We start from the raw sequence: 22,452 nt of genomic DNA, 5'->3' as shown, positions 1-22,452 counted from the left end.
GAAGCTGCAGAAGCATGTATGCACTGCATGGGAGAAGACTATACAGGCACGGTCTCCACCACAGTACATGGATATACCTGCCAACACTGGAGCGCTCAGACACCCCACCAACATAATTTTGATCCTTTACTGTGAGTTATTACTACTTACTGAACATTATTTAAATATAGTCATCTTAGTACAAGCAACAACTTTTTTTGTAGCGTACCTGGAATGAACTTGGAGGAGAACTATTGTAGGAACCCTGATGGAGAATTGGGGCCCTGGTGTTATACCACAAGTCCATCCATACGTTGGGGATACTGCTCTGTTCCTCAATGCAGTAAGTTTTATCTGCTTAAAATCACAGTCGAAAATTCATTTCATCAAATATAATTTTAATCAATTGTTGATCATGTTTTTCTTGCAGTAACTGAACCGCCCGCAATTGTACCAGAGCACACCTGTTTTACCGGAGATGGACACCTTTACAGGGGGAATATTTCTGTGACAAAATCTGGCCTAACTTGCCAGAGTTGGGTGTCTCAAACTCCCCACACACATGACAGAACTCCACAGATCTACAAGTGCAGGTAGTTGAATGAACGGGAGGATTATACAACTCCACAAACATCATCAACATCTTCACTTATTACAAACCACTTTTACTTTTGACAAAATATCTTTAGCAGAGGTTTTTTTCTCCAGTTTATATTTTATTGAAAGCAAGGTTTGTTTGAATTCACCATTATCATGATCAGTGTTTGACTTTCATTCAATTACTTTACTGTCAACAGTTGCAGTAGTGTTTTACATAAAACGCTTGTGCATTGGTAAAGAAGAAATCTGTAGTTTGATTGCGTTGATTGAAACGATAAAAACAAGATGCGTGAGCAAAAGTGTTGAGGTGCTCTTTTTGTAAAAGTGTTCTTATATTAGGAAAGAAGATTTTTTCCTGTGTAAAACCTTAAGCAAACCAAATTATGTTCTTGTGCTTGATATGATATAATGTCACGGACATTTAAGATAAGTAACTTTGATTTTCGTTGTAATTAGGAAATCAGTTCTCTTTTAACCACTTGACAACTTTTGACACAATCAAACGTTGGTAAGTGGACCAGATCTGGGTCGAGGACCCAAGCGTGTTATTGTGCCCAGTACCCGCTAGAAATGTTTTGTCCTGAGAACGTTCTCAGAACGTCCCTTCTGGTGTCAAATACATTCCGAGATGGTCAAGATGTGGAGTTTTTTAAAGGGTGTGGGGACGTTAATTGGTTGACCTTTAAAGAACATTCAGGACGTTCTCTGTACGTGTAGGGGACCTTTACTATAGGACATTCTCATAACATTTNAACGCCAGTTCAAACATGTTCACCTTCAATTCAACACCGCCAGCTCAGTAACAAAAACAAGCTTTATGAATATTTTATGAGATATAGAGTGGCATCAGGTATAAAAAGTAAACTTTACTTACTTGTTGAGTGTGCTCTTGCGTCCCTCTCTGTTTTTGAACCGATGCAGGCACACTGCACAGAACTGTGCAGCGTCGAGCTTCTCGAGTCACTTCAGTAAGGAGCGTTTTGATTGGTGGATCAAAAGCTCAACGCGATTTGCTGAACAGGCCATCCTTAAAAAAAAGTTACGCTTGAATCTCAGAGTGCCAGGACAGTCTCAAAAATACCACACACAAATTCAAAGCAATCCACACACGTGTGACGATTTACAAATGCAGATTCACCAATCCATAAATACATGTAACAACATTCACAAATGTTTACTGGAAAGTAATTCAAGAACATGATATATACATATTTGTGAAAACATTCTGAATTTATTTCTGCGATATATTTGTGTGAGCATTTGGGGAAAATGTTTGTGAATTTACGAATCTGATTTTGTGAATTGTGCTGTGAATTTATGAATTGTGTTTTGTAAATGTATTATTATTGAGACTGTTCTGTCTCCATACTCTAGGTCCATGCTCAGCGTCGTAACTCACTCAATACGGCACCGCCGATCCCATCCTCGTCGCCAGTATTTGTAACAAACTTGAAGAAGACTACAACAAGCGTGTGATTCAGGTGGGTTCTTTTATTCAGGCAGCACATTCACGAGCATTCCATAGATCTCGTTACAGCGTTATCTCTCTCACAACAACCGACTCGTGCCTCTCTCTATACACTCGTCAGCTAACTCTTCTTCTCCTCTGGTCTACTCTAGGAGTCTCTATATTGCTGTTGCCACCTAGTGGACATTCATTACATCTTCGTAGGTTTTATTATGAATGTGTGCTTGTCCCGAATTATTAAACATTAACAATCAAACTACAAGTTAAACAAACATTGCAAAAATAAATATTTGGGGGGGGTTAACTCTTTGTGCGCATTTAAACAGATTAACACATATTCTCTACATTTCTCCACATTATTAATGTTGCACTGCTTATTTTTTTGTGGGGAAACTGTTTTTTTTTTGAAGATGAATAGAAACAAAACTATTTAAAGTAGTAAACTTTATCTCAACTGTTACTACTTAACTGTTAAACGAACACTTCAAAACACAGAAGTTGTTAACTGTGAAACACCGAAACGCTACTGTTGGGTGCTGACAGTGGTACGGCTCCTTGAGTTTCCCCTATCTGCTGCCAAGTTGAACCACCGTATTACGTGTTTTGTAATGTCATCATCAGTGGCGGCACAGGAGACATGGCTCGTTCTCACAGCACCTGTGATACACAAGCAAATTTTCATTAAAGAGTACATTCCTCGAGATCATAAAAAATACATTTCATGAAGTGTTTAATTTTGCCGTGTTTGAATGTAAGCAATCTGCCAAGTTGTAAATCCGAAGGTGAACGAATAACAAAGTTATTAGCTTATAAAAAAGGTAATCGACTCTGAATCACGCGAACAAGCCATGACCTGTCCGAATCTTTAACCACAATGTACCTACGTCACTAGAAAAATCCCCGCCTACTGACTGCGAAAACTTAACTCTCTCCTCCCCAAACACTGTACTAGCTCGTTCGTGACGTGTGCATCATGTCTAAGAGAAGCTGTGTTCTATGTAGTGAAATTAAGTCAGTCTTATTTTCACTACCAAAGGAAGAACTTCTGAGGAAAAAATGGTTACTATTTATTTTTCAAACGACACCAAAGGAGTATAAACCGAACGTTTTACTTTGCGCGCGTCATTTTACCGAAGATTGCTTCATCAATCTTGGCGCCTTTACTGCAGGATACATTAAACGTCTTTCCTTAAAAGATGTTGCAATACCAACTTTATTTGGACCTGTAAGCTCCACCGAATCACAACCTGTAAGTGTGACTCTTTATTTTTGTCTTTACTTAAAATTAAATTTGTGTGACGTTATCTCATGTCTGTGTTTAGCTAACGTTACCGTTATTTTTGGGGTTGTTACTGTTTGTTTACCTAACGTTAGCTATAAACTCGTTGCGCTAATGTAAGTGTTCAACCATATTAACTCGCAAAGTCTTTATTTCAAGAACTGCGTGGTGTACTATAGTTATAATAACATCTGAAGATACGAACACCGTACACTGTATGCCGTGATAACTAACTGTTACAAGAGAAGTGTCTAAAACAGTCCTTTTTCTTACTGGCATCTGTATAAGGATTAAAGAATGATTCGTCAGACTCGGGCTCGAACTGGTAAGGTAAAATCGACGCCATCTCTCTCTATACACTGTTAATATCCAACCACCTGCAAACCGTAATACAGCAGTAATGATAGGCGGTCCATTTGCGACACATGCTGAACGCGTTTGACCAATCACAGCAGACTAGACCATTTGACCAATCACAGCAGACTAGACCATCTGACCAATCACAGCAGACTACACTATCTGACCAATCAGATCAGACTACGCTGGCGGAAAGGCGGAGATTACACAGATGAATCGCGGAACGAATCATTTGAGAGTCAGTCAAGAAGTAAGGTAATAAAAACTGCTTATTATTACGAAATAATAGTATTTTTACATCATGTATGTACATAAACTTGTTGTCGGACACTCCATAAACCAAAATAAGCCCTTAAAAATATTGAGGAATGTACTCTTTAAACACAGTTTTAAAGCTATTGATCAATCCACATGACACATAGTTGTAAAAGAGTAACGATAAACAGAAATAAAGTTCTTTTTACTAAGGTATACACATAACCACTGTCTTTAAAACAAGAGTGTACAATCTGACATTTATAGGTACACTATGTAACTTTTGGAGCTCTAGCCGTTAATAAACAGAACTGCATGCGAGTTGTGAACCTCCGTGTTCTTTTTAAGTCTGTAGGCAAAGTTTACATACGTACCTTAAAGATGAAATTCTCCAAAAACAGACCAGTGGCACTTGAATGAGCTGTAAACTGCAAGAGAACACACACGCACAGTATCTTAATATGATTTAATATCTTAATATGACATGAAATAATTAGTCTACCAGAACTAAAGTTTACTGATACAAGTGGGTTTTTAAACTACGAAGTAGTTTATAAACCTAAAAACTTTTAACTTTAAATTATTGGTATAAATCTTTTGAAACTTGCACATTTATTACATGTTAAAAGCTGTAGTGTGGACCATTATTAGTATTTTGACAAAATAGCTGCTAAATCAAGTTTAAAACAGTATCAAATCTTACTTTACTCGGTTGTTTGGAAAAGATGAAATACTGCAAGACCAGTGGCACTTGAATGAGCTGTAAGCTGCAAAATAACACCTACACACAACAGAACACACCGTCGCAGCACACACAACACACAACCAAAGAACACACACACACCGCACAGTATTTTAAGATTTAATATTATATGAAAATTATCTGAAACAACATTACATGGGGAGGTGGAGAATATATGTCAAAATATTAACAAAAGACTCAAACTATACCAGAAGTTCAGTGTAAAAAAAACAGGTAAGTTAAGTTAGGCCTAACATCAGTTTATCTCGCCTGCTATTTTACTGGAAAGGGAGAAAACATGTGCTCAGGTTTGGATTAAAATCCGATTGAATCACCCCACCTCCTAGAGAGATAAAGACATTCCGTCCAAAAAGCTTTTACTCAAAAAAGTTATTACCAAATTAATTTTACTCAACGCTAATGACAATGTGCTGAAACTTGGCTTGCAAAAATCACTTCAGAATTAAAAACATCAAGCAAAGCAATCAACGTAATGTTACTGGCTACGTACGTAACGTTAACTGTACAAATAAAGCATATTTTAACTATTCTTACCGTGTTCCGTCCTCACCGACCTGCCAGCTCCAGCGTTTCCACTGTGTGAGGAGATGGATTAAGTGACTGTGACGGTTTAAAAAAGGCGCGTTCGGTCAGAGAATTCGCCCAGCGTCTGTTGCGAGTCCGCGAGTTGACAGTGCGTTGTGCGGAGGCGGGGAATATTCTGTGCGTGTGGCCGAATTGAATCTGAGAGTACAGCGGACCAGGTGACTTGAAGACGGATCCGCCCCGAAGTCTATTGCTATCAGGGACAGTTCTTTGAAGTATAGGTGCAGAAATTCAGAATGAATTGGCCCATCAGACAGCTGATTTCTCTGAGTAAAGATCTACATGATGGTTTTTAAAGCAGATACTGCAGGATGGGTTCTTGAATCAACATTTTCTGTTGTTGAGGCTTCTGTCTAATAGTGAAAAGTAAGGGTAATGTTAGGTTGACACTACCCTTACAACAAAAGATAGAGAAACACATTCTCTTATCATTTGTGCACCTAGGCAAAATCAAACAATTGCTATTTTCCAAAATATGTCAATGTTAATGAAAAGAAAATACCAGACATTCGATATGCCAGACCACACATTAGACGTTCAGAGACTGATGAAGTGGATTCTGAAAAAACATTACTTTTACATTGGATAAGTCAACGTCTTGGAAAATAGACATACTGCCACCTGCTGGAAAAAACAGAACCCTACAAGCTTCTAAAAAGTCACTGAATTGTTTATTTAGAAAGTTAAGCAGCTTGTTGCTAATGTAAGGTTACAAACAACGTGTGTATAGAGATATTAGGTTACATATGACCTTGTTCTTGTAGCTAAACTTGTCGAACATTTTGCGTTATGGATTCAATTCCAGGAACATGTCATGTTGCTATAAAAACACATTGGACATAATAATATTGTGAAAAAACATTTTGAATATGTGTTACTATATATTCTCCAGTTTGCAAGGTTTTGAAAATCTTGTGCCAGAACACACTGTTCTCAGCAGTGGTACAAGAAATTGGTGAAATAGGTGACCTGTGAAATTTCCAAAGGGGACAAGTCATGGGAGTCCATAGAAGCATCTGTAACCTTAACAGATTGAGTGTTTGGTATTTCAAAAGCGATAGTCTCCATGATTACGAAGATGTTCTGATAGACGACACTACTATTCAAAACTTGTATGAGTACGTTTGGTGGTCCAACACCTTATTAAAGAACATATTTCTCACATATTATTTTGTCCTATATATCTTACAATCAATGCACTGTAAGTTGGTTTAGATAGATATGTCTCAACTGATTTTTTTGTAGTGAGTATACTCAGATTTTTCGCTCCCAGTTTATTCACCCGTCCAATATCGACATCCCATGAGCACCACTACACTCACGAATGCATAGTATGCCTCTGCATGTAGAGCATTATGAAAGATTTATTGCAAGCAAGATTTCAATAGCCAATGACAGCTGGGGCGACTTATTGGTTTTGTTAATCACTGTCTCTAAGTTAAGAGTTACATTTAGCCTTATTTGGTATATGTATACTCAACTCAACTCAACTTTATTTATATAGCGCTTTTACAATTTTCATTGTTACAAAGCAGCTGTACAATCAAAACAATCAAAGTTGTACCTGCAAAAACAAGAAAAGGTTGAAAACACAGAAGACAGACACACCCACACACAAAACACTCCACACACACAACACGCACCAACACACACAGACACAGAGACACACGCACACACACACACACACACACACANCGTACACAGACAAGTCCACACGCACACACACAGACACGCACGCACACACACACACACACACACACACACGTACGTACACAGACAAGTACGCACACACGCTCAGTGAGAGCACACATTTAGGATAAAGGAGAGAGAAGCACAGGTCAAATATAACAGACTATAAATTCCTATATGCAATATTAATTAAGTAAAACTTTAAAATTCTAAAGCAGCCCCCCCGGTCAGGCAGATAGTGCAAAAACAGTATGCAAACGGTGGCGAGGAACCCAAAACTCTAATCGAGAAAAAAAACCTCAGGAGAACCCAGGCCCAACCAGGGGATTCCAGTTCCCCTCTGGCAAAAGCTGCTGCCTCTGCACAAGCTCCAGAGAACTTGCACAACAAGGCTAAATAAAATAAATAAACTTAATAATAAAATAAATTATAGTTTAAGATTATCATTAATAATCTAATAGCATTTGAAGTTTTGTGGTGAAGACATGTCAAGAGACCGCGTCCTTCTTTATCCAGCTCTATCATCTCAGCTCTTGTCAGGTCCCCACTTCCCATTCTCCGCTCTACCATCAGGTCAGGCCATGAACTGCATCCTGCTCGCTGTGGTAACCTTGGAACAATGAGACAAGACTGGCTGAGAGTAGAGTACTGTTCTGTACTCTTTGATGCAACAAGTACATCAGTTGTGTTTTTGGTTCCGGTTGATCTAACTAATGCAGCCTAAACCCTCATAAGATTTATATTATGGAAGGTAGTGTATGCAAGATTAAAAAGATGCATCTTTAGTCTAGATTTAAACTGACAGAGTGTGTCTGCCTCCCGGACAGTGCAGGGAAGACTATTCCAAAGTTTAGGCGCTAGATAGGAAAAGGATCTACCACCTGCACTTGATTTTGAAATTCTAGGTATTACCAACTGACAGGACGCCTGAGAGCGTAATGCACGTGAAGGACTGTAATACAAAAGGAGTTCATTCAAGTACTGAGGAGCTAAACCATGTAGGGCTTTATAGGTAATAAGCAAGATTTTAAAGTTAACCATGCTTTATAGGTAACAGTAGCACAGGTTGATCATGAACGGCTAACATTTCATAACTTTTTTGTATGAATACTGCGTTACTGATGAAACATACAACTTAACACATATAATTTGGGACACGTTTATATGTACATGATGGAATATATCGTTTGTTGTCATGGCTCTGCTTCCTTAGTCATGTTTTTCTTGGTCCTGTAGCAGAGTCATGACAAAGTCTTTGGTTATGTGTGGAGAGAAACATATTATTGTCCGTTTGACAATAATATACGTTCTCTCCAGTGTCTTGTCATTGGCCCCATTCCTCTTGTTTCCTCGTTATCTTTCCCTGAGTGTTTAATGTCTCACACCTGCCCCATGTCGTTATCCCTCGTTTGTGTTTCCTATAAATACCCTCTTGTTTCTTTGTCTTGTGCTCGTGCATTGTATGTGTTTGGTGCCTGTACTGTGTGTTTCTGTATCGTGGTCGTGCTCTTGCCCGTGTTCCTGTTCCTGTTCCTGTTCCTGTTCCTGTTCGTGTTCGTGTTCGTGTTCGTGTTCGTGTTCTGTGAGTTTTGTGCCTCGTATGATTTAAGACGTTTGGTCGTGTCTTTGTGTTTAGTTTATTTGTCTTGTTTTCATTTTGCCCCCTCGTGGGAAGTCTCTTGTTTTATATATGTATATCAGTTTCGTTTCCCCCATTGTGGGTGTTTTTGGTTGTGTTTTGTAAAATAAAAGTATCTGTTAACCCCTTCACTGCCTGCCTGCGCTTGGGTTCTTCTGCCATATCCGTGACAGGACCATGCACGAGCCAGCACAGAACCCAGCGGGCAGCTCAAAATGGACGGCACGCGTCGTCCTCGTGGGCCGCCCAAGCCCACTTGCTGCTGGGGTATCCGTCAGGGGAATTACGGGAACCGGGAGTTCGCCGGGGCATTCTCGACGGTGGCGAGGTCGTCTGAGTTTGGCGAGGCGGAGTTGAAGCGATCTTCAACTGCTGCCTCACTCAGCGCCTCACCCCGTCGTGAGAAGAGGCTGCTGGTCCCCTTGGGTTCGCGGCATGGTCAGGTTCGTGGCCAACCGGGACGATCCCGGGGTGGGTTCCACGTCGGAGCTCCTCACCCGCGGTCGACCGTCCGGAGGGCCTCGTCCTGACTGCCGCTGCCCGGGGGGACTCAGGTACCCTCACGGCTTGAGTTCCACGGTCCCCGGTTCACCTGGGGCGCCGGTGGCGAGGGGTGGAGGGTGACCCGGGGATGACGTCGGTGTCTCCCCGACGCAGGAACTCCCTCCGGTCCCCAGGATTCGCCTAAGGTGGCTTGGATCCGTGGTGCGGAGAAGGAGGGAGAAGCGTCGAGGGAGGAGCGTCCAGTGGTCGCCCGTCCTGTCCGTGCACCGTCACTGGTAGTCTTGTGTCCAGCTTTGTCCAGTCGTGTCCAGTCCTGCCAGTCTGTAGTCTTGTGTCCAGTCTGGTCACTTGTCCGCTTTTGTCTATCATGTCCAGGGATGATCCAGCCGGCGTCCAGTCCGGTGATCCAGCCGCGTCCAGTCCGGTGATCCAGCCGGCGTCCAGTCCGGTTGTCCAGCCGGCGTCCAGTCCGGTTGTCCAGCCGGCTCCAGTCCGGTGTCCAGCGATCGTCCAGTCCGGTTGTCCAGTCCGGGTCCAGTCGTGCCAGCCGGCGTCCAGTCTGGGTGATCCAGCCGGCGTCCAGTCCGGGTGATCCAGCCGGCGTCCAGTCGGTGATCCAGCCGGCGTCCAGTCGGGTCATCCAGCCGGCGTCCACTCGGGGATCCCAGCCGGCGTCCAGTCGGGTATCCAGCCGGGCCAGTCGATCCAGCCGGGTCCACGGTGATCCAGCCGGCGTCCCAGCGGCGTTCCAGCCGGCGTCCAGTCGGGTGATCCAGCCGGCGTCCAGTCCGGTGTCCAGCCGGCGTCCAGTCGGGTGATCCAGCCGGCGTCCAGTCCGGTGATCCATGCGCGCAGCGGTGATCCAGCGCGTCCAGCGGTGATCCAGCCGGCGTCCAGTGTGTCCAGCCGGTCCAGCGTTTCCAGCCGGCGTCAAGCCCTGTCCAGCCGAGCCTTCCAGCCGGCGTCAAGCCCTGTCCAGCCGGCCTTCCAGCCGGCGTCAAGCCCTGTCCAGCCGGCCTTCCAGCCGGCGTCAAGCCCTGTCCAGCCGGCCTTCCAGCCGGCGTCAAGCCCTGTCCAGCCGGCCTTCCAGCCGGCGTCAAGCCCTGTCCAGCCGGCCTTCCAGCCGGCGTCAAGCCCTGTCCAGCCGGCCTTCCAGCCGGCGTCAAGCCCTGTCCAGCCGGCCTTCAGCCGGCGTCAAGCCCTTCCCGCTTCCAGCCGGCTCCTTCCAGCCGGTCCCTGGGAGACTCCCAGGGCCAAAGACTGTCCCCCCGGACTTACCTCCTAAGTCCCCCAGGACTCAGCGCCCTCGAGCGCAGCCGGGGACTGGGACTTTCCACCCAACCATTTTGGACTGCCCTCCTATGGTCTCTTGTTTTGCCCCACCCCCCCTCCCATGTTTGTTGTTTTGTTGCCTCACCCCTAGTCCTGTGTCTTGTTGTCATGTCTGCCCCTTGTCTTGTTCACCATGTTTGTCTGGTTTTTGTCTTTGGTCTCAGTCTGCCCTGTCTCGTCCGTCTACCCCTTGGTGAGCACTGGAGGTGCTCATTAAAGGGGGGGCTTCTGTCATGGCTCTGCTTCCTTAGTCATGTTTTTCTTGGTCCTGTAGCAGAGCCATGACAAGGTCTTTGGTTATGTGTGGAGAGAAACATATTATTGTCCGTTTGACTAATAATATACGTTCTCTCCAGTGTCTTGTCATTGGCTCCCATTCCTCTCGTTTCCTCGTTAATCTTTCCCTGAGTGTTTAATGTCTCACACCTGCCCCATGTCGTTATCCCTCGTTTGTGTTTCCTATAAATACCCTCTTGTTTCTTTGTCTTGTGCTCGTGCATTGTATGTGTTTGGTGCCTGTACTGTGTGTGTTCTGTATCGTGGCTCTTCCGTGCCTTCCTTTCTGTCTCCGTCCTGTTCCTGTTCCTGTTCCTGTTCGCCTGTTCGTGTTCTGTAGTTTTGTGAGTTTTGTGCCTCGTATGATTTAAGACGTTTGGTCGTGTCTTTGTGTTTAGTTTATTTGTCTTGTTTTCATTTTGCCCCCTCGTGGGAAGTCTCTTGTTTTATATATGTATATCAGTTTCGTTTCCCCCATTGTGAGTGTTTTTGGTTGTGTTTTTGTCAAACTAAAAGTATCTGTTACCAACCTTCACTGCCTGCCTGCACTTGGGTTCTTCTGCCAATCCGTGATGGATGAATCAAGGGAATATGCCCGTTTTAACTTGTGACCTCTGTGTTATTTATCTCTTATGGAATGTAGTTTACGAGTACCGTTTAGTAACCACGTCTTTTTAGAAGGAATGGTTTCCATTTGATGGCCCCTGTAGTGAAAGAACGATGCTCATTACTACCGTGTTAACTTGTGACTTAAGTTCACTATGTCTCAATTCATTTACATTATGTTACATTAAATCTTTACGCTTTTTCTAACCGAAAGGCTGCTTATAACTATCACTTTGACAAAGCGTTAGCTTGCGACTTCGGTTTACAAGCTCATCTGTGTAGTTTAACCTTATTAAATTTTTTGCTTTATGATTTTCACCAGTTGAACTGTAACACCACCATAGCACCCTCTGACTCGCACAGACTTTGAATGTGCTGCAAAGAGGCTAATAACTGAGGAAGAACTTTGTCATTTATCTCGCCTTCATTCTGTAATAAATCATCAATAAGTGCATCTAATCTGAATGACACACAGTCATTTGATTAGTGATGGGTCGTTCTTGAAAGAATCTTTAATGTAACTCGGGAAGAACGAGTCGTTTTAGGGAGTGATTCGTTCAGTCGCGCATGCGCATTGCGCAACATTCTATGGGTCCTGTACTGGAATTAGTTCACCTGTTTCGAGTTCGGGTTTGAGAGTCGTTCGTTCATCACGTGACAGCCCCGTACACTTAACCAATGCACTGCAGTCAGAGCCGGAAAGAGAATTGATTATTTCATCTCCCGAGTCTTCGGGTTTGAGTCCTTCGTTCATCACGTGACAGCCCCGTACGCTTAACCAATGCAATCAGAGCTGGAAAGAGAATTGATTAGTTCACCTCCCGAGTCTTCGGGTTTGAATCGTTCGTTCTTTTGTCACGTGACGTGTCAGCTTTGGACAGAGAAATTAGTTGATTTACAACCTTCCTTACAAACGGGTGCATATGCATAGTCATTTCTGGTCTCAAATTATTGCTTTTAATTTCTGTCACGATGGTTATTTTCCATAACTCTGAATGTGGTAATAAAGATAATAAAGAGTTGGTTATGCTTTATTTTTTTAAAGTCTAATCTTCAATAAATACAATACCTGGTTGTATTAATGTCTTTTGAGTTTACCCTTTAGATTAGACTGTAGTGTTACTTACTATACTGTACTTTTGTAACATATGACACTTCAGACATTAGACATTTTTAACACTGTGTACACACTCTTGAATTGTTTTTATTGTTTATTTTTGTGCCAGAAAAAGCTTTAGCAAAGAGGAGATAACTATTCCAAAATGAATTAAAACAGTTACAAGAAAATTAAAATATACTAAAGCCACAGAACCTTAAAAAACTAAAACAAAATAATGCACAACAAGCTAGGCTTTTTTATAATAAATAAAATAAATAAGCTTTAAAATAAATAACACACTGTGGCTATATTTTAGAACATGCTTTAAGGCATGTTTGCATTAAAAAAAACAAGCTCCCGGACCTTGGATGGGCTGAGTCTGTTTCTTCTTTCTGAGATAATCTGCCCAGTTTTAGAAAAAAATCTTTCAGATGGAACAGATGTGGCCACAATGCAAAGTCTTGCCTTCATGACCTCAGAAAGCGTGTTGTATACTGGTGAACAGCTCCTCCACCAGGCCAGAGGGTCTGATGTGCGGGATAAGAGGGGCTCTGCAAGGTAGGCCCGCATCTCCATCATAGCATCTGACGTCTTAGAAGTGGAAGCAGAAGGCCTCAAGCTTGTTACCCTCTCGTCAAAGTCTTCCCAAAACATGGCCCCTGCACTGGCAGTTGCACCAGGATCTGAAGTATTCTCCTCCTCACTCTGAGCTGGGTTAATAGCTGCTGCAGCTGCTGTAACCCTCTTTACTGTCTCTTCTGCTGCCTGCTAATTGACAAAAGCTTGCTTTTTGAACCTTGGGTCCAGGCAAGTAGCATCAGCAAGCTTCTCAATGTGTTCCATTTTGCCAAACCTCTTGGTCATTTCCAACATCAGGGAATCCACTAGTTTTTTAACATGGACAGAGCTGGAGGGATTTCTTTGATATCGGGTAACAATCCTCTGAAGACCTCTTGTAATCAAAATGACTTTGGAGGCAGTCACAAACCTATCAAGATTACAAATTGTTTATAAATTAATTATAACAAAATCAAAATCAGTACTGCATATACTTCTCTGTTAAAAATAAGGCTACAGAAAAACATGCATCATTAAGAGAGTTTAAAGTGTTTTAAAATGAATAATATTAAAAAATGTTGAACTATACTTACTTTTCTGCACTCACTTCAGTGGTGACCTCCTCAAATGGCTTAATAATGTCCAAAATTTCTCTGGAAATTTTCCATTCCTCAGGCGACAAGGTTGGCAGAGATGCATTAGTTAGTGCCAGGGTGGAGATGATTGGATCTTTGATTTCACTAAATCTTTTCAACATGTAATATGTTGAATTCCACCTTGTGGCCACATCCTGTTTTAACCGCAACGTCTCTTGACCCATCTGTGTTTGTGTGGCCTTGAGCTTGTCTGAAGCAACTGTACTTCTATGGAAGTATTCAACTATTGTCTTGACCGTTTGCAATATTGCTTGGACCTCCTTCAATGCAGCTTTGACAATGAGGTTCAGCATATGTGCGAAACAAGGTATGTGGTCCCAGTGGAGATGGTCTTTCAGGGCTGAAACAATGTTGCTGGCATTGTCTGTAACACAAGCTACAATTTTGTCACCCACACCCCATTCATTTGTAACACTTGTCAGCTCACTTTCCAGGTGAGCAGCAGTGTGTCTCTCTGTCAAAACAAAGCAGTCCAGGAGATAGGAGGTCATCTGAAAGTCCTCTATGAAATGACATGTCACAGTCATGTAACAGTCAAAGAGGTCCAGCAGTTTGTTGTGAGACAAACAGCAGAGGCACTCTTGATTTTGTCCATTATATCACCTCTTAACTTGTCATACAGCCTAGGCATTACAGTTTTTGATAGTGTTTTTCTGCTAGGTAGACTGTATGACGGGTCCAGAAGATGTGAATACTCCTTAAAGCCCTTGTCCTCCACTATAGAAAATGGCTGAAAGTCACAAGCAATCATTCTCACCAGAGCCTCATCAAGTTTGCTTTGTCTTAATGGATCCATTGGTCTTGTTACAAAACTGCTCATTGAAGTTTGCTGTTGTGACCTCCTAGGCCTAACTGGTCCTTGGATGGTGGTGGGTGCTACTGGTGTACTGGACGTGGTAGATGTGGTCAGCATGCCAGCCAAAGCCGTCGAAGGTCCAGCTGAAGAAGTGCTGGTGGTAGAAACAGCTCCAGCTGCTGCAGGGCTATCATCTTCAGTCTCTGTTCTAACTTGTGCTAGCAGCACAGTAGGATGTGAGGATTTAAGGTGCCTCCTCAAATTAGAAGTGCTTCCTCCTTTAGTTGAAAAACTTTTTGTGCATACTGTATGGTGCATTTTGCTTCAGTTGCTGAAGTTGCCACAAAATGAGTCCAAACATCACTCCTTTTTCTAGTGCTCATTCTCCTGAGATGTTAAAATATGTCTGAGGCTCTTCTCTGCCCCTCACCTAGTGCAAAACAAAGGGGGGTGGGTGTGGATGGAATGGTCACCTTGGTGACAGTCTTGAGTGACAGTTGTACTTCAGCTGAACTTTGTGTGACCCAAGCACACTATATTTCTAAGTAAATCACTTTAACTCTCCAGTTTTATGTCAGTTTGGGTTACAACTGTTGAAGTTGACGTTATCATAACCTTAATAATTTAAACTAACATTAATCATTCAAATTCAAAATGTTATTTGCTTTCACTTTATGTCATTGTGTCTTATACAAATATTAGACCAATATGTCAAGTCTGCCTATAAAACAATTATACAAGCAAAGTCAAAATTGGCGTAAAAATAAACAAACTATAAGTGCTTTGTAATTTTAGGCTTGGATTTTTTATTATATAGCCTAGTCCTAGTGTTTGTTTATTGATAGACAAAGACAGTGAAATGACAAATCAATCAATATTTTATTGTGTCATGTATTTATAAAATAACACAGATCCTCAAGAAACAGTAACACAAACATAGTGACAGAAATGAAGACCATTTTTATTTCTAGGAAAATGCTTATTACACATATTTTGATAATTTTATGATAATTCTTAAATATGATCCAACATACAAAAAACTTACTTTATAGTATTTTATACTGATCCGGCAAGTGGTCACGTGACAAAAGAACGAAGGAGTCAAACCCGAAGACTCGAGAGGTGAACTAATCAATTCTTTTTCCGGCTCTGACGGCATTGGTTTAGCTTACGACGCTGTCACGTGATGAACGAAGGAGTCAAACCCGAGGACTTGTCAGATATGAGGTGTGGTGAGCTAATCATAGACTAAAGACCCAGGTAAACAATGAATTAATCTTTTCTGTTTCTTATAGCATTATAGTTTTGTATTGTTTGTAATGTGATCAACGTTTGCATAAGTAGTAGATGTGATAGGAAAGTAACATGTAACATTTGAATTATATTTTGCTAAAATGAACGAAATGAACGATATGACTAAAAAAAAATTCGTTCAGTTTGCTGAACGAGACTCAAAAATCCCAGTCCGTAAAATGATCTGAACTTCCCATCACTAAATTGTAAGATAAATTGAACTGACACAAAGACAAGCCAGAGTCAAGAGCACAGCTAAAGCAGAACACTACACAGTAATGGTGGTTATTGAAATTCAACATTTTTCAATATTATCCACTACAATATCGAGAGGGGCTGCACTCAGGACGCACTCTGAGACGCACTTCTAGGACCCTAATTGGTTTTTACAGCGCCACCTACCGAATCGGAGTTAGGAGAGAACCGTAATACCAAGGACCCTGTTTTTGAGGACCGAAAAAGTGCAACTAAGACAGTATACCACCCAATTCTAATTACTTAGTTTTTAAAAGGTTTATTACACACAAATACTATATTTCATGCAATTAAACCTTATTGCTAACAGCTGATGTTGAGTAATTATTGTGACTAACTAGCATAATATAATAAGAAAATTTAAATAAACAAGAAATCATGGTATTCCCTTTTTAGTCACTAGATCAACCACATTTCAAGTACAGAGTGAAGACACAATGATGACTCTGGGCGCAGATTTAAGATTGTGTTTATTTAAAATCACAACTGAACAGTTGAACACACACACACAAAAACAATATAAATAAATAGACTTAAATTAGGCCGAAGCCCAGTACTTGACCAATTTATTTATTCATCTTTTGTCATACTACTGCCTGCACTGACTGTGTCCTTGAATAGACTACACAATACATTACAAAATCTAGCACATGGTATTTTAACAGTCAATTATTATGATGTCAAATGTAACAATCAATATTATAGAAACAGTGTCAAAATGAAGAGACATGCATCTGGGATTAACAATTGACTGTGGCACGAGACAATTAAAACATTAAGATTAATTTAAATTACTTAAAATGGAAAAACAATGAGTAATTAACAAGGTTTCACAACGAAGAGTGCTACAGTTTATTGTGCTGGCTAGGTCTAGAATAATAATCATCCCATAATCACAAAATCAACATACGCTTGCCAGTCGTGCTACAGTTTCGCTAAACGAATATACTTACAACTCGTTTTACAGCATTAGAAGCTTATATTGTGGCTATATATTGCATTCAAGACTATTTAGCAACTCACTTTGGCTACATTAACTTTCCAATAAAATGTTAAATGTTTTTAATGTTGAACTAATAAAAATTAATTCAAATTTGACACTCACACTCTGATTGTCGTCTATCTGGAAATGCACATCGATGCACTGACCGTCACTTCCGTTGTCGCAGGGTCCTAGAATGCGTCCCCAGAAATGCGGTCTGAGAGTGCAGCCTCCGATATTGCAGTCAGATACTATTCCATTTTTTCAACATTAATGCAGTGCAGAAGTGATATTGATTCAATGCAATTAACATGACATATCAACATTTTTAACATTGATTCAATAGTTTGTACCTGTTAGCTTGCTGTCTGGGGGTCCCCTATACGTTTGGAGAACATCCTGAATTTCTGTCAAGGTCCACCAAATAACTTCCCCACCCCTTTAAAAAACCTTGTTTTTGGAAAAGACCGATAGAAATGACCATATAGTAGGAAAATCATTCCTAAAACAGCAGTACAATTTATGGCACTGTTGTCACAATACACTAAAAAGATTAAACTACTGCATCAGTCAGACATGCAAAGACATCAACAATCCACGTATGAATAGTTACAATATGAATCTCTACAATAGTTACAATCAACTGAGCCGCTTCATGCTGTGCACAGTTACGGGTCCCGTCTGTGGAACTCGTAGGCAGATTAAAAACCTGAAATTTCAGGAGAAATATTCACAAGAAAGGTTTGTGGCTTTCCTCAGATGCGGCTGGCAGCCTCTTTATTAACATTTTAACAATTCAGTCAAATAATCAGTTCTCTTCTAGTTCATCGTTTCAAAATATTCTTTAAATAACAAGAATAGTTATTCTTTGTACATGTATAGCCTACATATTTCAATCAAAAATAAGGCTTGTATTTAAACCCGTCTCTTCTTCCTCAAAGCACATTACATTGCCTATGAATCTGCAGCAACACATAAAATAAAGTTTCTTTAGTCAGCCAATCTATTTTCTTATGAGCATAAATTTGAAAAAAATAAACTATTAACCTATTATCAATTTTTACATCAATATACCTGAAATACAACCCCAACTCATGTGACAAAATAACCATTGTATCAAATATACACTTTTCTTATTTCTTGAATACATATATATAAGTTTGAGTCCTTTTACCTGAAACAATTATACTGAAATACATAAGTTAACTTACAGATGTGCCTATTAACGGTCACCTTTAAGATTCACAATGAACACATTACAAATTTCAATATTTCTCCACAGTAAGTAAGTTAAGTTATTTGATACCAAACACAAAAAAAACATTAACTTACTCGTATTACATCAATGTTTGCAAAAATATTTACAATTGTAATAACATACCTGAAATTCAGTTTGTAAAGTATTGGAGTAAATGTACTTAGTTACTTTACTTAAGTATCTTTTTGGCTACTTTGTAGTTGTACTGAGTATTAAAGATATTAGCAACTTTTACTCTCTACTTAACTACATTTTTGAACAAGTATATGTACTCTTTACTCCACTACATTTGTAATGACTAATGCAGTTACACATTACATTTTGCATGCACCTATCTTATAATTAATATTGCCATTACAGGGCAATGAAGGTACTACAATCTTGTGGATTTTGCTCTAACTTACAAAAACTTGTCAACATAGCTTCTTTATATGAATATGAGTGCAGTATCAGGTAGATGTCAATCGCTGGCGGTTTACACACGGTTAGCCCTTACCCGTATTTCTACAGTAATATATTGGCAACACTTTGCCAGCTAGTTACTGTAGGTCACACATCTACAAAAGCTCTTATTTTTAAAACTAACTCTTCCTAAATGTGCTCTAAACATGTTTGCTCAAAATTTGACCATGTGGTGGGACTATTGCCATGAAGTGATGTAAACCAGTAAAAAGAATGTATAGTTTTCAATTTTCAAAAGTGCTCTCACACTATATAGACAAAATATTAACCTATAGAATGAGTCGGACACAGAGAAATGAACAATCACATATGAATCTCAACAATGGTGACAATCAACTGAACAGCTTCATGCTGCAATGCATGCTGGGTACATAGTACAAAACTCATTCATGATTGTTTGTCACCATTGATGAGGTTTGTATGTCAAGTGTCTAAACTGTGTCTCAATTGCAAAGAAAGATTTTCTGACAGAGATCTTTCCATTAAACATGTATCACTTTACCAAACATATCTTAATAAATCTTAAATGCTATATTATTATTATTTAATGATTGAATTCTTTCAGATGTATCTTCAGTTACTAAGCAAACATAAAGTTGCGGTTCCTGTAAAGTCCCTTTCAGTGTTATTGTATAAGTGTACATTTTAAAGCTACAAGAAAGTCAAAGAGTCCAACCAAAGCAAACACTGATCGCCATAATGGTGACTTAAAACATAATTGAACCACTATGAACTAGAGTTAAATCTCAATAAGATCATTACACAGATGACAGAAATAAAGTGAAAGTGGTGTCTGTAATATGTGAAGATGTTATTGATGTTTGTGTTTAATTCTCCTCTGGTGAAATCTTGACAGATTTATTGTGTTCATCTGTTATTTACACGTGTTCATCTAAGACTGTGTGACTTAAGTGCGTTAATAGATTCTTTATAATGAACCTTCAAACAGCCATTGCAGTAGTTTACTGTAAAACACCTATAGTAACTAGCAGGCAACAGTGTTGCCAATACAGTATATGACTGTAGAAATGGCAGGTAAGGGCTAACAGTGTATGTGAAATGAGGACATGACTGCAGCTGGCCATGAGGCCCAAACCAGCATGTCCAGTGCAAAAAGGCTTTGACTTTTTGATTTTACTTAACATTACTTTATTTATCCGTTATATTGAAGAGACCATTTTGAAGGAGTTTAGTTTACTTATGAGCAGTTGAGCTTAAATGAGACTTGGGTGTTTGTAATGACGTAGGTTATGATGTCGGCCATGATTTGTTGCAATTTTGAGGTGTTCAGTCTTATTATGATTTAAGAAAATAAATGCGATTGCTCTTCTCACAAATCGACTGTTTCTAGTTTTTCCACTGACGTGTCTCTTAAGTGTTGAGGATTAGTGCTGCTTTGAGCCTACATTCAGTATGAGTAAAATACTCAAGTACTGTTCAAATCAGATACTCGAAGACTTTTACTCAAGTCATTTTGAAATTGGTGACTTGTAACTTGTAATGGAGTAATTTTCACTGCAAGGTATCTGTACTTTTACTTAAGTATGGTTTTCAGGTACTCTTTACACCTCTGCTGAAATTTGAGGAGAAATATACACAAGAAAGGGTTTGTGGCTTTCCTCAGATGCGGCTGGCAGCGTCTGAGGTAAACACACGCGCGTCACCATGACAACCCCTAGGCGCCCCCTTTTGGCAGAGGCCGGCATTGCACTGTTTTTAAAACAGTGTGCTACAGTAATAATTTAAACAGGCTCGGAACACACATTAATAAAACATAAATAATTACAAATACACATTACAATGTGGATACATGTATGTATACCACACACAGTACAACAGATTCGTGATAGTTTGTCACCATTGATGACGTTTGTATGTCGTGTGACTATGTGTCTCAATAGCCATGAAAGATTTGTTTATTACAGAGATCTTTACATTGTAACAGCTGTAATCACATACCTTCAAGAAATCATAAATGCAACATTATTGAATACTAAACAACTTCTTTCTGCTGTATTCTCTGTCGCCAAACAACCATAATTCCCTTTCAGTATCATTGCATAAGTGTACATTACAAAACACTGATGCAATTACTGAAAGATGATGAGGATATTGTAGACAAAAACAAACAAATTCCAACTAAAGCAAACATTGATCACCATAATGGTGATTTCCAACAAAACGGTTTCAATCACTTTATGAACTGAAGCTAAAATCTGTTAATTCACTGTTATTTGCAGTTAATTTCACATTGTTGTTTTGTATTTGTAGGGGGAAATCTATTGTTGCTCATACAGTATTTCTTCATACTTCAGTTTGTTAACATCAGGTTTTATCACTATTGACAAATATTTTTTTATAAAATTCACTTAAACAGGACCAGAGAAAGGTGTTGATCTAGGTTGATGGGGTATGTGGGACAGATGAGGTGGTATCCCAGCCAGCACAGACACATGGGCTCAGATGGGTTTGATGTGGGCTGTCTTCTGGGTCTCAGCTGGTTGTAACATGGGTTAGCCCAGATGAGATGAACACTGCTTAGTGTGCATACTACAGGCTGCTCAATGTGACACTGAATGTTAATGAGATAATGAAGTGATAACAAGCAGAATCACTGATGGACACAGAAACAACAAGAACAGAAAGAAATAAAACACAACAACTACAACTGACTTCAGTCACAACTCCACAAACACCATTAACATCTTTACTTATTTATATTATTGAGAATAAACAGAGTTTTTTCTGTTCATGTTTTACTGAAAATAACTGGTTTGATGTCACCATTATGGTGATCAGTGAAAAATGTGTATTCAACTGAACAAAAAAAATTATATAATACCTCGGAAACCATTCAGCTAAGTAAATTTAGCAATAGAAAACGTCTTTTGGCAGTTTTTAACTTTGATTTGACAACAGAAAAAAATTGGACAAGTTCTCATTCCTTTTGGGTTGGTTTTGATAGATCATTGGGCTGGAAATATTTCTTAGACCTATCACACCGGATTGGGCCACAACTGCACTTTGCTACTTGGTAGTAACTTCAAAAATCATTTCATTCCAGAGGTCTTGAAGAGAACAACTTCTGCAGGAACCCTGATAAAACGGATGCACTATGGTGTTACACCACACACCCTGGAATGCGCTGGGAATACTGCGACGTTCCCATCTGTGTTGATCCACCTATACCTGGTTTGTATCAACGAAGTCCACACTGTAAACAAAATGTTCAAAATAATCAAACAGATTAAGTAATGTAAAATTAATTTTAGAAAAAAAGTAAAGTATTTTTAGTATAGTAACTAAGAAACACTTTTTTACTTTTGAGTAAAGTATGATTATTTTTGATTAACTTGAAGTTTTGACTAAAACTCAAAAAATGTATTTGCTCCTTGTTCAATTAACTTAAATTAAACATGTTAATTCAACACAATTGGTCAAGAAGGATTTCCAATTCCCAGCATGCTTTGCGTCAGACTACATTAGGAGAGTAAATTTAAAAAATATATGATTATTTTATGTTTTTAATAAAGTTAAAGACTTGTTAGTGTTTACTGTTCACTTCTCTTAGATATTTAGAAGAGTTTGAGATATTTTTCAGTTTTGTGGTTACCATTGTAGAGTGGTGTAGAAGAGTGGTGCATGTGCTTAGGCTCTGCGAAACTACATCTGTTATGTGTCATGTGTTATGTTACCAGTGAGCAGCAACTGTGCAAATGCCAGTTCTGAGATCTGTTTCTTCTTGCTCGTTTTGGGTTGTA

The 22,452-nt window shown here is 39.9% G+C and overlaps 1 protein-coding gene and 1 long non-coding RNA gene across 3 annotated transcripts; one reads left to right on the top strand and one right to left on the bottom strand.

Moving 5' to 3' along the window:
* On the top strand, positions 1–21,883 carry LOC130549769 (plasminogen-like; the record flags this gene model as incomplete). Its single annotated transcript, XM_057327086.1, has 4 exons — positions 1–131; positions 204–322; positions 410–572; positions 21,756–21,883. Coding segments are annotated over exons 1-4 (523 nt in total), but the record flags the coding sequence as incomplete, so codon positions are not given.
* Positions 2,419–5,343, bottom strand: LOC130549768 (uncharacterized). 2 transcript variants are annotated; one of them, XR_008962267.1, is made up of 4 exons: positions 5,236–5,343; positions 4,642–4,705; positions 4,313–4,366; positions 2,419–2,704 (listed from the first exon to the last, which is right to left on the bottom strand). It is a non-coding gene; the product is annotated as an uncharacterized LOC130549768 (long non-coding RNA). The 2 variants fall into 2 exon arrangements; XR_008962268.1 differs by lacking the exon at positions 2,419–2,704 and having other exon boundaries at positions 4,165–4,366.
* Positions 21,884–22,452: the final 569 nt, after the last annotated feature.

The sequence above is a fragment of the Triplophysa rosa genome, unplaced genomic scaffold, assembly GCF_024868665.1.
Source record: "Triplophysa rosa unplaced genomic scaffold, Trosa_1v2 scaffold171_ERROPOS963351+, whole genome shotgun sequence".
Lineage (NCBI taxonomy): Eukaryota > Metazoa > Chordata > Actinopteri > Cypriniformes > Nemacheilidae > Triplophysa > Triplophysa rosa.
The sequence above is the reverse complement of the archived record's forward strand: the minus strand, read 5'-3'. Positions and strand labels throughout refer to the sequence as shown.